This window comes from Amblyomma maculatum, chromosome 8 (genome assembly GCF_055883805.1).
Source record: "Amblyomma maculatum isolate TAMU_Amacu chromosome 8, ASM5588380v1, whole genome shotgun sequence".
In the NCBI taxonomy this organism is placed as follows: Eukaryota; Metazoa; Arthropoda; class Arachnida; order Ixodida; family Ixodidae; genus Amblyomma; species Amblyomma maculatum.
Window position 1 is genome coordinate 15,134,735 of NC_139351.1, and position 16,960 is coordinate 15,151,694.

Here is a 16,960-nt window from a genome sequence, read left to right on the forward strand (position 1 = left end):
GCTAATTTTAGTCGAGTCACATGATGTCATCTCGCCCCTTTACCCAAGCCTGTATGCGCAGATTCAGTGGCTGATACCTTATCGCTCATTTGTTTGTCGTGACGTTCGCTGATGGGAGAGAAGGAGGCCTTGTTAGAATGTCGGTGGTGTCGGCTCGCCGCTCTCGCTGCTACTGCACCGTCACGTGGGCCGGCTGTTTGACGCGGGCGAAGAAGCCATCGCAGGCATATTGGCCTGCCGCTTTAACGGGGCCAAGAAGACACGGCCGCAGCTGATTTCGTTCGCTCAAACCACGACTGAGAGCAGCACAATCGCGGCGCACAAATGCACTAGTCACGTGGTATTATTTGTAATTCGCGGGCTTTCTTCCGAGCCCGGAAAAAAAGGTACACGTGAAACTTTCTTTATCGCAATTAATGAAATGGGGGTTTCTGAAGGTGCTCTACAGCTTTCCAATTTGCATGTTTAGTCTAAAGTCGATATTTAATAAATCAGATAAATTACCATAATTAGCTAATTAAGTAATTGCAAAACAAAAAAAATGCGTGTAGTGCGCAAGGAGGCTGGCAGTTGAATGCAATTGGTTTCACTGACCTACCTCAAATATATTATTTTGTACCCCTTGGTTCAAGTTAGCTGGGACACCCGGTATATATATATATATATATATACATACGTATGTATGTATATAAATTGTTACATATATATGATGGTAGAAGGCAGAAGACGAAGATCACAGAGACTGAAGACGAAGTGATTCTTCTTCTTCCTTGATAGCAACGGTTGGTTCTAGGAGAAAGTTGGCGCTGCTCTGTTTATGTGTGCTGTGTCAGGAGCTGTTGTGCTTCTTAGACTAACCTTGCCACGTATCATTTAGGTGAAGGTGACTAAAGATCCCCGTGTTCACAGATAAGTCCATTTAAGCAGCCAAAAGCTGGTTTGGTTCAGTGGCCGCCACCTACCTGGGATCACAACGCCAACAACGGCCACTATGACCTCCGAGGCAGCCCCATACCACCACAGCAACATCGGCTCAGCCACTAGTCCTCACGAAACTCCGCCACCTTCCCATATTTAGTGTCGAAGACAAGCCAGTTGTTGACGATTGGCTGGATGAGCACGAGCGCTGCAGCAAGAACAACCACTGGGACGCGACCATTGTGCTGGCTAACCTCATTTTTGTATTTGGCGGGAACAGCTCGCACGTGGTTCCAGAATCACGAATAAGAGCTTGCGACCTGGGAAATCTGCAAGCAGAAGCTTGAGGACCTGTTCGGGATGCCAGTTGGGAGGGCTCTCGTAGCTAAAACAGAACTTTCGTCTCGCGTCCGATACCCCATGAAGTCCTACTTTGCCTACATTCAAGACGTGCTCGCGATGTGTCGCAAGGTTAACAGCTTCTTTCCAGAAAGTGAAAAGGTAGGGCATATCCTCAAGGGTATCGCGGATGCTTTCAATATCCTCTTCTCTATCGAGTGCGCTACCGTCGACTCGGTGCTTCAAGTCTGCCGAAGATTCTAGCAGGCTAAACAACGATGTCTGGTACATCGCTGAGCGCCTCCAGAACACGGCAGCTACATCATCCAGCGATGATCTGGCCCCTCTACAACAGCCTTCTCATTCCACGGCCATGACTCGGATCGTCAGGCGAGGACTCGAAGCCTTAGCTCCCGCACCACTCCCATCTCCACTGCCCGACACCGTGGCCATGATACATGCTTTGTCCGCCAGCAGCTTGCCAACGTCGGTCTCTCCTCCACCTCCGTGCCGCCCTCGTCACCATCGCATCCTGTTCCAGTAGTGGCTGCTGCAAGCACTAGCCAAGCTCCCCCACGTCGCTACGTTAGTCGCAATCCTGCAGAGTGTCGCGCCTCATACGACAGGCCAACTTGTTTTATTTGCTGTCGAGCCGGCCGCACTTCACGTTATTGCCGCAGTCGCACCTTCCCCACCCCTTGTTATTATTACTACGCTGACCATCGGTGCTACTATGAACCTCGACGCTTCCGTACCCAACCTGAAGAGCTCCGCCCCGCATATGATGGACCTGACATTTCCCTTCTCACCCAGATGAACCTCGCACCGAAGCCGTCTCAAGTGTCCGTCGCTCCAGCCGATCTTCATCTATACGGCCTCGTCGCTCCCGTTCATTGGTACCTCGTCTCAGCTCCTCCCCATCATACGCCGGCACCTACTAGGGATACTAGCGAGTGCAGCGCCCGGGAGTGACGCTGCATTATCGACTGGGACCGAAAACACAGTATTGACCTGCGCACCCAGACGAAATCTTGTTGATATACTTGTTGAAGGAGCCCCAGGTTTTACCCTTATTGGCACCGGCGCCCACATTTCTGTTCTCAGATCTACGCCTACACCTCAAGAAAGTTCTCGCACCCGCTACCTCATCCACCATTCGCGTTGCTGACGGCAGCACAGCTACATTGATTAGTATGTGTACTGCGAGAATTAACTTTGCCGACCGCCACATCCCTGTGTCATTTAGTCCTCACCAGTTGCCCTCAAGAGGTTATAATAGGCCTCGAATTATTAACTGCAATCTCCGCTCTCTTTGACTGTTCTTCTGGACTACTTCATCTAGACCTGCCGCACAGTCCTGACAACAAAGCTCCTGCAACTTCAACGCTCCATCTCCGCTCCGCTACATTTACTCTTCTACCACCAGAAGCCTTTTCCCTCCCTTGCTGATGGCGACTACGTTGTTTCACCCTTAACCGACGTGACTCTGCAGAGTAGAATTGAGAATGTGAAATTCTACCCCGAAGAAGGACGGTCCACCGTCCGAAACTGTTGTTAGAATAAAATAGATAATCGGAAAGTTGCGTGACCGGACGCGTTATTCGGAGGTCGTGGGTTCGGTTCCCACCATCGGCACGTTGTTTTTCTTTCTACTTTGTGTTTATTTATCTTTCCCCTAAACACATTACATTACTAATTTACGTGATTATGAAGTAAAAATTAAAAAAAAAGAGACAGTACAATCCCCAATGCTTTCCTTGGCCTCGCCGACTGTCGGCTTCTTTCCTTCATGTATTATAACGAGTACCCTCATTTCCCCTTCATTTTTCTGCTTGTAGCTTACGGGGGTCTCGGTTCTGGCAGTCTTGAAGCTATAGGTAGCGTAAGAGGGTTCTAGCACAGCTTTCGCCCTCACTCGTGATCACGTTCTACGTGACGCTGGCGGTAACAAAGGCCGTTCCACGCCCACCGCTATAGTTGAGGGTGGCGGTGGTGAACACTCTCAAGGTTCGTATACAGACAACAGTAATACCCAAGAAAGTAGCAGGGGGGACAGCGGTCGATGTAGCTCAGTTGGAAGAGCACCGAACGCGTTATTCGGAGGTCGTCGGTTCGGTTCCCACCATCGGCACGTTGTTTTTCTTTCTACTTTGTGTTTATTTATATTTCCCCTAAACACATTACATTACTAATTTACGTGATTATGAAGTAAAAATTAAAAAAAAAAGACAATACAATCCCCAGGGCTTTCCTTGGCCTCGCCGACTGTCGGCTTCTTTCCTTCACACACACACACACATATATATATATATATATAATGTTTTGCCGTAATCACCAATGATAATTACTATTGTGTACCCCTGATGCCCGTATGATATGTTATATCTTTCAATCGCTTTACACTTCTTGTTTTGGCAGAATTAGTTCTATTTTAGGCCCTGCACATCTCTCTTCAGACGGCATTCTTAGCGCAAAAAAACACACACGCACACGAGAGAAAAGGATTGACACGTGTGTGTGCGTGTGTGTTTTTTTGCGCTAAGAATGCCGTTTGAAGCTGAAAACCATCTAGCCTGTCTAAAAGTTCTTTTATGCACATCTCTCCCAACTTGCTTTTTAATGTTGACATCTCCATTCACGTTAACATTTCTTCAGGTCCCTCTAGATCTTCGTAAACGATTTATGTTGTGTTTACAGAAATTTTAAACTAATAACCAGTGAAAGTGGCTTTGATTAGCTACCTGTCATGAGCTTTTTTTTGTTGTTGTTTTCATTGCAGGTGTGGGACAGTCATGCATCTCCTATATACTCCTGGGCTTACCGCAACAAAAAATGTGCAGTCCTGGATTGGTCTGCGATCCGAAAACTTTCATCTGCACGCATCCGTTCATTCAACACGACACACAGCAGACAATCAACAGCCTACAGTAAAAAAAAAAAAAAGTAGAGTTAGCGCCTGAAAACTTGTTTCATTATTCACACCAGCCGAGAGCCTCGACTTTCCGACACCTTCCCATCCATAAAAAGAGCGAAAAAAAAAAAAGGTATTCATCCGAAAATTGTGAGACATTGCGGGCAGTCGCCAAGTGCTTTGTGTGTCTTGGGCGCGAATCTTCACAGGAGCGGTCTTGTGAGGTTTTTGTCGCAGCGGGATATTGTTTTGTTGCACTTGAGGCCTTCCCTGCACTCGCCCCAACGCGCCATGCCGAACTGGGTGAAAGAGAAGCAGATTTCGCCTTCATCTGAAAGGGAAAGTGAAAAAGAAAAAGGACAGCTTGTGAACCGGGTGTGCCGACAAATGTATCAAGAGCACAAACTGATTAGAAAGCAAAAAAAAAAAATGTTTCACGTCCTGTCGATTACAGTAATGAAAGGACCAAACTTTCCGAAGTAGTTTGGTCATTGTAGATCAATATTGTGGAGTGTTTTTATTTTCCACCGTGCGGGGGGGGGGGGGGGGGGGATGGGGGGCAGCATTGAACTACATTTTACAAAAGAAAAAAAAATTCTTTAGTATAAGGCTTAAATACTAAAGGTACCGAGGTTTGAGAACCTTACCGCTACATATAAGCAAGCACCAATAAATGTATTCCGGTTTATGCCACTCAATGCATAAAGTTACCTAGATGCCTTAATGAAGCCACATCTTGCACCCCGAGCGAAAATTACTTATGAAGAGAAAATTACAGGTGTATTTACCATGTCTAGACTCTTCCCTGCCGGAATTCATGTGTGTGAGCAGTGTTCCTAATCCGTAATTTGGTTTGCGAGTAAAATGTATATAGTGGAGGCAAAATGACCCTTAAATTGTGAGGGCCGAGGGAAATTTGTTATTTGAGACCAGGGGGGTGTGCAGGCAACTAATGCAAAGTGTATATCACGGGCATGACGCCTGTTGCACAGGTGCAGAGCACTTGCAAACGAATTCTTAATAAGCGTGCACGAAAGGTGGAGGCTGGTTATGAAATATTGCCTTAAGGCAAGGGCTAAAATACGCAATCAAATAGAAAATGCGAGAATGATAGCGCTGTCACATGCATAATAGAGATATTTAACACTGCTTATGCCGCTTCCTGCAACCTTATACTGCGTGCCACGAGCGCACATGCGTTGATTGGTCGCAACATGGCTGGCGGGCGACGAGATCACTGGGCGCTTCAATGCAACAGCGCAGAGGCAGGAAGGCTTTTAGGGCTTGGAAACAGACTGCCTGCGCGCTCCGGTAATCCCAGCAACGATGCCGCGAATGACCAACCGAGGGATCTTGAAAACTGGGCGACGCTGGACCCCGAGGCCGGGTTCTTCAAGCGAGCCCATGCGTATCTTCAGTGATTTGATGCAAGACTATAGGGCAAAACGCGAGCTCTACCTTCCAACCGCCCTGCCTCTCCCCTCTTCTGGAGATACCGTCCAACGACTTTCTTGATCTTTTTTTTCCTGCTCCTTCACATGCGGCCGACAGAGACGAACGTCCTCGTGAGCCGCCTATTGGTTTCTTTCGTAAACGTGCGTAATTGATGTGCGTAATTGACGACGGAAACGGTCGAAGAAACGGTACCGTAAACTAGTGCTTAAAATGATACAGGAAACAATAGTTTTGTAACCTCGTGCAAGTACTGACCTGTGCATTCATGCGCGTCAAAGTGAACAGCATTAAGCGGTCCTGGACAGCCAGAATTTATGAATAACTCACGCGAAAAGCCATCCGGTAAACGCCTGTCTGCATTAGTGCCCCATCAACGAGAATTTTAAAGAGCTTTCAGAACCTGCTTTTCCTTGCCGCGTATGTAAGGCTCAGAGAATCGAATGAAAAGTTGCTAGCATTGCAACTCTCTTCTTCTCTTTAGCTGCTCTTTACTCGTTATTCGTGGGCGGCGTTTCTGGACCTTACTCACCCAGCTGTTTGACACAGTAGTCGCAGCATCCGCAGTCGCTGGCCTTGGGCACCACCTTGCCATTGCACTCGCTGGGGCTGATGGGTGTGCAGACAACCTGCTTGCAGAAGTCCTTGTAGCAGTGCTTCAGCTCGACACCCATGGGGCCGAAGATCAATACGGCGACGTGGACGATTGCAGCTCCTACGACCGCTTGCCTCATTTCCCTGTATTTGCTTAATATCTGCGCAGATGAATGGCTTTGAAGCCGTGTAAAGACATCATTCGCTGATATCTATGCTTAAGAGTCTAAACTCCAAACTGGTCAAAGCTACTCTGCGATGACAGCAGGGTACAATAGGTATTAGACTTCACATACCTCTGTTCTCGTCCTAGCTTAGTACTATGCTGTCTGGTGCGACGAAATCTTTCCACGTGGCAGACAACGCAAGATAGACGACGAAGCACGCTTCTAGCACCGCAAGCTTGACGTAAATCTGATTCCACTATCTGAGGTGCGCAGCCGTCTGCTTAGATGGCAAGTCGGCCATTCTTTCCTAATGATATGCTATCGTCATATGTTTTAAATAATAAGCAAGTAATTAAAGAATGCTCCCGCCTTGTTACTAAGGTTGATTTTTTGTGAGAAAGGATGGACAAAATTTGGCAAAAGACATGCAGGTGGAACAAGAATTCCAAGAAATCTCACCTAAAAATGGAAGTTATAACTCACTTGACAAGAACAAAAACTCACCAAATATATTAGAAAAAAGTTCGAAAAAAAAAAATAAACGATTGACGTTTTGGCGCTTATAGGGTTGTTTTAATCGCAAAGAAGAGAATGACGCCAAGGCTCATTTTGTAGAGGGAATTTTGAAAGGGGTGGAATTATATCTCTAGAAGATTGTCTGGTATCTGGCTAATCTTAAGTGGCGTTGATTGAATGTACACGGATGTCATAAGCAAGACTTATGGCAATAATTTTTTTTTGCTAATCTCACTTGCAGCGCCACAGCAGATGGCATGATCAATATTTTGATAATGTTCCGCTAAAGATTTTGAGTGAGTTCTGGCTTGGGTGGCATCGTATTTGTGCTGCTTCAGCTTTCTATTTAATTTCTTCTAGTGTCAATGTAGGCAATGTCACAATCACGGCAGAGCAACTTGTTGCAAACCCCTAGTACTCTGGAGCTGTGTCAATATTGTCCTTGATCAAGAGACGTCGCAGTTTCATAATGGGACAAAGTCCTCGCGAATATGGCATGAAGAAAAAATGTCAGCAAGGTTTTCACTCACTTCACGGGTATATGGCATAGCCGCCAGCTTCTTTCGTCGTGTCACAATTCGGCTTGCCGGGTCAGTGATGTGCTGATCCTGTGACAGCAGTATCAATGCTGGATTAGCCCTTTCGTATCAGGTGTTGTCTGTCTTGCTTTGTTCCTCTTATTATTCGTTTCGCATTGGAGCAAATTTTGAAAGCGGGGTTGAACAGTGCCAAAACCACTGAGCGCTTGGGCTTAATGAAATGCGATGACTGACCTTTGCACGTCTTGCCGGGTAGTAACGCTGTTTTCGATCGTCGCCCTAAAGAATATAAAGCTGCAGCGGGGGGGGGGGGGGGGGGGGGGGGGGGGGGCAAGGCAAGGAAGTGCTTTGGAATTTATGCATTTTAGGACAGTTTAAGCACCTAGAACTGAAAAGGAGGCTATCATGACTGTTCCGATAGTCTATCTGTAGGGGTCTTCATTGAACATGGGGTACGCAGGATTCTAGGCGTCAGCGAAGGTAACAAGCTTCTATCTAGGTGCATTCAGAAAAAACCCAAAATACGTTCAAATACGTCTCCCCCAGTTGGTTACTACATCTAGCACCGGTTGCTGTGCCACAATGGGGCTGCTCCTGCCATCTGCGGCGTACTATTGGTGTATAGGTCAGATATACCACTTCGTCCAAAATTGGAATTCAGCGGCTCATGGGACTGCTACGCACGTGCGGTACGCGACCTCGGAAAGTTAAACGATGTCTCCATCGATGACGGCCAAGTCACGGTATGGTTAGATGTTCGCATCAGTGCAGTAAGGGAGTAATTACTCACTGACATCCACTCAAGTGCAGCCAAACGGCTAAAAAGAAAAGCTATACAACTTTTTCAGAAATTCCATATTAAAAAAAATATCGCCTTTATCCGGGAATCGAACCCGAGACCACAGCCTTTCCGGTGCTAACCAGGACGGTCAGGAGATCAGATGGTAGGAGAAGAGCAAATAGTCAATAACTCGAAGTAGGAGCGGCGTTCGTCTACTATTTTAGGGGATGTCCCGAAGTGCCTGTGGGTTTTGCATCAGAGTGTCACAAGAAAGTTGTGAAAAAAGACTCGGCATTGTCTGAGCGAACCCAGATGAAAACTGACGACCTCTGCATATTCCTGCTCTTCTGTCGGTCTAATACATAGTAAAAATGCAATATTGTCCTTTACAGAGTGACATTTCGAACAGTCATGGGTGCTCCTGTTTCAGTTGTATGTGTATAACCATGCCATAGAGTGCATACAATCAGCAGCGCTTTCTTCGTTTAACCAGCTGTCACAGCTTAATTGTTGCTACTTAATGTCGACTGTGGACTATGTATCAGCAACTGCTAGACGTACAAAGTTTCCGTTCACACCTCATCAGATTCCAGCAAAGCATGCAGGTCATTCTAGCACAAAACATCGAGTAACCACATCGCTTCTCTTGACGTCCGCGCGGAACACGCATCGCGTTCTCTGGAATCTACGCTTACATTGTAAGGTACTTAAACTTTCCACCATCCCATCTCAGTGAGCCTAAGCCGCTGGTCGCTCCCTTCCATGCTGTTCAACCGCGCGTTCAAGATATGCTCGAGTACAAAAAGCAGAGCAGCAGAAGTGAAAGAAGCCGGAGAAAGCCTGATACGAGAAAGCTGTCTAGTCCAGACATTGTAGACACAGGAACAGCGCGCCTGTGCCCCGCCACAGCGAACTACGACATGTCCAAAGATGCTGACTCCTGTACCCTATACCCATTGGGTGAATTAAAACCTTGCATGCACTTTTTATGACTACGACGTTCACGTGACCCATGTGTCTTCACGTAAGCTACGATAACCTAGGTATTGTTGCTAAAGAACCCCGCTGACATAGTTATCTATCCAGGTGTCGTCTAAAAGATCCAAGGTCGTGATGCTGATGCTGCCTGCGCCGACGAAATAAGGAAATTCAAGGAAAAGATCACGCAACACTGAAATGGCGCCGCCGAATGAATGAATGAATGAATGAATGAATGAATGAATGAATGAATGAATGAATGAATGAATGAATGAATGAATGAACGAACGAAAGAACGAACGAACGAACTGACGGACGGACGGACGGACGAACGAATGAATTATTAAATGGATGAATGAATGAATGTTCCGCTTTTATCTTAGAAACAGAGTGGGTGACAAAAAAAAGCAGTTCGCAATGGCCGCCTGATAGGCTTCGCCACCCGTAAAAGTCGACGATTACAGCAGCGACGGTTCATGCAGTATGCAATGAACAATTCACGCGTTACAAAAGGAGACGGTGGTATAATACAGAAGCAAAAAATTTACAGTGCGAAGGAAAAAATAAATAAATATAAAATATGAACGGCACATAAGATTAGCCGGACATTAGGTAACCTCCCAGGGTTATACATCCGCTCTTTTCGAAAAATCCCCTCATTATAGTAAACCGTTCCGTATTTCTCTTCTCGTATGAGCGACCAGAAGTCATTTCTTTAGTTTTTTCCAGAACCTTCGGCGAGTGTCTGCTTCTGTCAAGCCACCCGGTCAGAAAAACAACAAAGAAAATTCTTTGACGTCAAAACATTCGGGGCGGGTTTTGACAGTGAACGTGTTGCGACAACAGAAATTTCTGTAGTAACATAAAAAGTTTCTGTATGGTTACAACAGTACTACATAACAACATATTATAAAAAAGTACGACAGAAAAAAAAAACCGTAGAACGGTAGGAAACTAATACACGACAACAGAATATTTTATCGTATTTTTGATGCAGCTTTGTAGTTCTTAAAGGAAAAAAGTTTCTTGGCTCATGGTGGGGTGTACAGTTTCCGTGACAAAAAAGTGTTCACCGAACGGAATACAAGTTCGTTTTCTGCCAGATAAATTCCATTTCTGGTGTTGGCGTATTAGCTAAAGAATCAAGCACAATACTTTGACAAGATTTCAGTACTACTCCCCTAACCCATATCGTAAGTGTTCGCGGTGCGCTAGCGCGAAATTTGAAAAAAAAAAAGAACATCACAATAGGTTTGTTACTGCTAACTGCGCACCAAAAATATATGCTCGATATGCAAAAAACAAGACATGTATATTCCTCTAAATATGCTACATGAGCGATAAAGAGAGCCAATGAGCTGTTCAGACACTGTTGCCGCTCCTAAAGGATAAAGGTGACGGATACATTGAGCGCTGTAGTCATCGTTAAAGAATGATGCTGACTGCGATGGCAGCGCAGTTCCATTGACCCGAATAAACTCGTTACTCACAAATTTACCAGAATAAGGATATCACATTTCCAATTCAGCCGGTTTAAAGTCAAGGCGGCCATTATGCAGGAGATTTCTCTATTGACCTCAATTCGCAGTAAATTACCGAAGAAGATGTAAAGTAAAATATGCATGCATGCTCACTGTTCGAGGAATTAATTAGGCATTTACCTACCTCCGCTGCTTGTAGAGAAGGTGATTCGAGGCCTCATTAAATGCTAAAGGCGTCTGAGGGTTTACCGCAATTCTGTTTACCTGAATAAGCGTGCATCAAAGATATGCTGGGGTAAGGAGCACACCTTGTCGCCAGTTTACAGTAATAATTCAGAGTATGAAGACTACTCCTTCCGCTATGGCGCTTAAACTGCAATAAAGTATAGCAGAAAAAGGGAAATAGAATGAACATGCTTACTGTTGAGGTTTGCGTATTATCTATGCTCCTTCACCTGTCTGTTGTGTGTATGAAACGCACGCCAGACCCTACTATGAAAATAATGCACCAAGCACACGCATACCTCCAGGAGCTATTCGCTCGTTGTGCTCGGCATTGAACGGAGGAGGCGCTTCCTTGGAGGCAAAGTGGTCAGTATCAATACGTGTTGCCTCGCACGCAGCTGAGAACCCGACAAAGCCTAGACATGCTGGAAACACCTGCCGCCGCCTCCTGAATGGCTCTACTTCTTGTGGGCATTCAGATACCTATTGCAGGGTACAAAAGACGAGAAATAATGTTTGCCCACGGCTGTGTGGCTCACTGTCGACGCTTAGCAGCTTTCAGCCATATCCGTTCAAAATGTTTGGATATGCATAATGAGCTTGCGAGCTGGCCGGAGTTTTAAATACGGTACAATGTTTTTCAGAAAGTAAAAAAAAACAACAACACAAAATTTGGTAAAAATGTAGAAAGGACTTTTCGAATTCACACAGACTCGAGCTCGCATACAATAAAATTGATGTCAAGGGATGGACAGACAAGTCTCCCCTAATCACAAAAACGCAGTCAGACAAGAGAGAGGTGTATGTTTATGCGAACAGAACAGGTGCATGCGAACAGAAGAGAACAAGGAAGTGCAAAAAGAGGCTCTCCGGAATAGAAGTGGAAGAAGAGGAAGCTCACTATATCTTGGTTAGCACATCAGGCTAAGGTGCAGAACCGCTTTGTAAATAAACCTTAACAATATATAATACTCTGTAGATCTGTAGTTCTCCTTTCGTACCTTTCTGCAGGCTGTAGTTCTATAGTACTTCTCAATTGTAACTACAAAAATTTTGACGTCACTAATGAAATTTCTGCTGTCACAACAGGTTGACTGTTAAAACCACACAGAAATTTTGCTGTGAGATAAAATCTTCTGTAGCTTTTTTCAACAATGTATGGCAGGCTTGCGTGGAATGTGGTAGCTTACGATAGAGGCCAACTAGTATGTGGGAGAATAAAGAGGCAATATATAATTTTTGAAGTAGCGATCAAGCGACTAGCAAATTGCCTGTCGGTAAGCGCTGAATTTACAATGTCATTCACACTTAGCGGGAACACGGCTCTGCGTGGCTGCGTATGTGCGGCGCATGATTACACCCAAACCAGTGGCAAATTCTAAAAAATGGCGGACAACACAAACCACTACTGGGTCTCTGTAATGGTGAGCCACTCAGCACTGATTTGCAACCTGGTTATTTGAAATGCTGCAAAGCACGTGCAGGGTCACGCGGAGCCATATTCACGTTAAGTATAATTGGCACTGTGCGATGACGGTCCAGAAGAGAAATCGCTTACGGGAACCACTAGCGACGTCTCTTCATATCCCTCAAAGAAGAGCCCGGATAGTTTCCAAACCTTCGATGGTTGCTTTCTTTCTTGCCTTCTAATGGTGAGCACGTAGTTTCAAGAAAAAGGTTTCGAAGCAAAGAGAAAAGGGTTGCGAGGGCATAGCGATGTCCGCTATGCACGTATATGGAAGTGCTCTAAATTTGGAGAACCTGACAGAACAGATGAGCCCTGGGAGGCGCTACTTCTCAAACAGGACGAAAACAAAATAGCTGTGGCTTAGCTCTGGTTAAGCCTGAGTGATTGCGAAAGCAATACCTCCCTGGCTGCGCTTGGCTCTGCTGGTGGTTTGGCGCCTTTTGTGCAACTAAAGGATTTACTCTGGACACAACATGGTTTCTACTGTTTGTTTATTCCAATGAACACGCTTTGGTGGTCCGTAAAGTGGTGACTCTTGGTAGGGAAGGCCGCTAAAATTCGAAGTCTATACGGGTGCCTCATGTTCTTTAATCAGCGAGGCTACTACCGCCAAACATGGCCAACGAACGCCCCGAAGCTAAAAACGAATTGTTCGTGAAGCGTTTCTGAAACTCACGCGTAGCAGACTCAAACTCGTTGACTCTCATCTCTTGTTCTTCCAGTCGTTGAGCCATGTAGCCGCCTCGGTTCACCACAACGCTCTGCTTCTTCTCTGCATACGTCCTTCTTCTTTTAGCAAGCCGTTCTTCTCTCCGGTCCGGTGGCTCTTCTACACGGCGCTTTCTTCTGTGGTAATTATATCGCCCTGCATTACTCATATACGATTCTTCGGCATTCAGAGAGTCTATGAAACTACTCTCGCTCACTGAACTTGTAGAACGCCGCCGGGCTCGTCATTCTGCGGCATAGGCGCGTTGCTTAGCCAATCGCTCTTACCTTTCTTCATCTGTCTTCTCGGCACGGCGCCGGCGTTTGCGCGCAGCATGTCGCTCCAGCGACGCCTTCGACGCGCGCGTCACCGCCTTTTCTTTCTCCACTTCAAGTTCACAAAGAGAGAGAAAGTGAGTGGCTTCGGACAGACATCGGAGGCATTCGGGATTGCGTCTAATAGTGCTACGCACTAAATGTAGAAAAGTTTTTACGAGTTCTGTTTCTGTAATTTATGCACTTTCTTTGGATCCCTAATTAATCAGTTTTGTTTCACAGAGGCGCAAAATGTAAGTGTGCGCCATGTACGTTGAGATACTCGTCTGCTGTCTTTGCTAAAGAACGTGCGAGAAAGCTTTTTTTTTTTTTTTTAAAGTTGTCCATATCGACAGTAGCATATGAAACACGAGACTGAAAGAAAAGTGAATGTACGAGGTAAACCCCGCACGTTCGGTGATTTAGCTCAATTGCTGTTGGTGCAATTGTGTTGTAACCGAGCCAAATAAAGTAGCGAAGGAGAGAGTCACGAGCTGAATAAACGTTTTCAGAATAGAAAGAAGAGTTACAAGTGAGCGGGGCAGAGATCATGGCTCGTCTTTCCCTTCTTCTAAGAGATTCGCTTTGACTCTTGAGAACCATAGGTTGCTTTGTAACTTACTGCATGCAAGAATATCTGATATAATTTGCGGCTATATATAGTAAACCCCGCACGTTCGGTGGTTTAGCTCAGTTCCTGTTAGTGCAGTTGCATTGTAACTGAGCCAAATATAGTAGCGAACGAGAGAGTCACGAGTTGAATAAACTTTTTCAGAATAGAAAGAAGAGTTACAAGTGAGCGGGGCAAAGATCATGGCTCGTCTTTCTCTTCTTCTAAGAGATTCGCTTTGACTCTTGAGAACCATAGGTTGCTTTGTAACTTACTGCATGCAAGAATCTCTGATATAATTTGCGGCTATATATAGTAAAACGCGCTCGCATAGCTGCGCTCTAGTTTAGGAATAGGAAGTTAGGCAATCGTTTTCAGAATTTTCTATCTTGCATTGAGATAAAACTGTAGCCGACTGCAGCACGTCAGGTGGCATGAAGACTTGATTAATAATTTCCACGCGTGAAAGTTTAATTTCTTGAGTGCCTTATTTCTTTTTATGAAGAGACACGAATAAAACATAAATCAATCGACGGGTTCGGCTCAATGATAACATCCCTTGATCTCAACTACGAGAGGAAGAAGGGCCTTCGTTGCGCTCCAGGAGGGACCAAACGCGCACAGGTTGTTTAAGAGGCAGTGATTCTGTCATTTTTTTCTGAATGCGCCTTCTCTGGTGCACGGTGACGGTGAAGTGGCTACTGCTTGTCGTGCTGTTTGTGGCTCCCTGCGTCCTTGGCTGCCCGTGTGCCGAAGAAGTGTGCAGCCACTTTGCGCAAGTCTGCCGTCCCCTTCCCGACCCATGCGACGGCCGGATCACCTACGGCGCTGGCTTCTGCGGGTGCTGCCAGCAGTGCGTGAAGCAGATCAGTGAGTAGAAACTGCTCATGTGCCGATGATCGCTTTCCGCTGACTGCCACATTAGATGCGGAACGCTCGGAAATTATGGCCTGAGCGGACATGAGTGGAAATTTGCACTCAGGCAACTGAGACAACATTGCATGTCCTATAGCCCTCGACGTATCTTGCATGAGAAGGTTGTCAGCTGAATATAATCATCATAGCTTTGTGATGAGAGAAGCCAACACTCTCATGCTATACCTCCTGGAGATATGGTCATAAGTTTTTGCGGCAAAAAGACTTTAAACGAAGAGTGCAAAGACTGCATATGTTCAATTTTCGTCTTATCCTTCTTTACGAAGGGATCTACCAGAGTTTGTAGACCGTTACAGCTCAACCTTTCCATCTGCCTCATGTCGTCATACAACCCTGCGAACAATCGCATGTCCGATGACTTGCATGAGCGAAAAAGAAATGAGCGCCATTGTCCAATGGCATTTGAAATGTTTAGTGCAGGCCATATCAGCGGCCAACTACCACCTTCTAGAGGCGCGCTGATAACCTTCCGTGGATTTGAGGTTTAATAGGGGGAGTGCTAAGGTTCTATTGTTAGTGACCTGTAACTTGCAGTGGCCAGAGACATGTTCGTGAATGTCTAAATTGCGAACCTTTAAACGATTCCAGCCGATGCCACCTGACTAGCTTTGTCGACGGGGGAATAATAACACTTACGCACCGAAAGCCTATCGGGCGCTTTCTCGTGATTTTTCATGCCTGCGAGTCTTGAAATGTTCGAAGCAGCCGGCCTCGACAGAGAATATATCTTTTGACGGCTGAGGTGGAGGGGGGGGGGGGGGGGGGGGGGGGGGGCTACTGAAGCAGTCGCAGTTGGAAGATGTCCAACTAGATTTTTGTGGTGCCGCGATTGAGACCTCATTTGGACATGATACCAGAGACAACACAAAACAACACGGACGAGTGTGGAGAAGGAGGTCTATATGCCTCGTAGCTAACGTTTCGACAACAGGCAGTGTCCTCATCTATAAAACGAACTTCGTATTGCCAGCAAAGAAAAGAGTCTTCGCTCCAGTGAAGGAATATTGGCGAGAGCGTGTAGTAAACATCACGTAAAATTTCAAACAAGCCCCCCCCCCCCCCCCCCCCCCCCCCCCCATTTCATCGCTAATTCTACATTCCTGCGCCGTTTTGAGAAAACTGACCCCCCCCCCCCTCCCCCTTTTTGTCTCCTTCTTATCACGCATTGCGCCCAAGCAATACTCACAGCCTCACCCAGTCCAAAAATCTAATCGAATCTCAACTCAAAACATCTCGAACAAAAATCCCCAAACTGACATAGGGTGTCGGTTGATCACCGCGAGCGAGGCATCCAAAACGCGCACCAATGAGCAGATGGCTGCTGTCTGGGTGGGAACTGGCACCGAAAAAATAGAGAAGATCACTGCTAACATATTTAAGTGACGCGCCAAGAGAAGACGGAGGCGAGGCGATCAGTTTAGATCGGCGACGTACCAATAACACTCAGATGATGCGCGGCGATGTATCGGCTTACATATTTAAGCACGATCAGCCTATCACGATCAGCCATATACCACCCCCCTTGGTATGGACCGGCAACATCCACATAATACACGTGTTGCTGGTGACCATAGTATCACTCCAACGCTTCCGTGCGCGCCTGGGCATTCGTAGAAGTCGAGATTTTAATTCGGGGTGAATGATAGCGACTTTGAGAGGAATAGAAAGGTCTAAAAGGCTTCCGTTCAATGAATAATTACTAAGAATTCACCAGGAGCAGACACCCCGAACAATTTAATTTAGGAAGAAGCTTTAATATATGGTATATTACTCAGGGAGCATTTTACAGTCGCGATTTAGGAATAGTTTAGAAAGCCATTTTTGAGCAACATATACCTGAACACGATGGCTGTCGACCGCAGGTCTGCACTGGTCATGGTCATAGCCCACATATCCATGTAGTGGCATGTTTTATATTTTACTAACCATATGCATATTGCCAGGGGGCGCTCGGAGTGAAAAACGACGTTAAAGTGAATCGGCTCCGGACTCGCAGGACGTACCTAAACCTTGGACCGTGTA

General features: G+C 46.0%; 2 protein-coding genes across 2 annotated transcripts in view; one reads left to right on the forward strand and one right to left on the reverse strand.

Moving 5' to 3' along the window:
- The window catches only part of LOC146180593 (uncharacterized), a 26,014-nt gene extending 21,805 nt beyond the window's left edge, over nucleotides 1-4,209 (forward strand). Inside the window, exon 3 of the mRNA XM_084577812.1 lies at nucleotides 4,037-4,209. Within this exon, the coding sequence (XP_084433938.1) occupies nucleotides 4,037-4,188 (152 nt within the window). The 3' untranslated portion in view covers nucleotides 4,189-4,209. The remainder of the gene's footprint in view (nucleotides 1-4,036) is intronic.
- Nucleotides 4,210-4,336: 127 nt separating this feature from the next.
- LOC146180594 (uncharacterized) lies at nucleotides 4,337-6,294 on the reverse strand. Its single transcript, XM_084577784.1, has 2 exons — nucleotides 6,153-6,294; nucleotides 4,337-4,499 (listed from the first exon to the last, which is right to left on the reverse strand). The coding sequence occupies exons 1-2, from the start codon at nucleotides 6,292-6,294 to the stop codon at nucleotides 4,372-4,374; spliced, it is 270 nt and encodes an 89-aa protein (XP_084433910.1). The 3' UTR covers nucleotides 4,337-4,371.
- Nucleotides 6,295-16,960: the final 10,666 nt, after the last annotated feature.

Excerpts from the sequence above, each read along its gene's own strand:
- LOC146180594 (XM_084577784.1), bottom strand. The coding sequence starts at position 6,294 with ATGGGTGTCGAGCTGAAGCACTGCTACAAGGACTTCTGCAAGCAGGTT. Across the intron at positions 4,500-6,152 it reads CTACTGTGTCAAACAGCTGG|ATGAAGGCGAAATCTGCTTC; the intron begins GTGAGTAAGGTC and ends TTTCCCTTTCAG.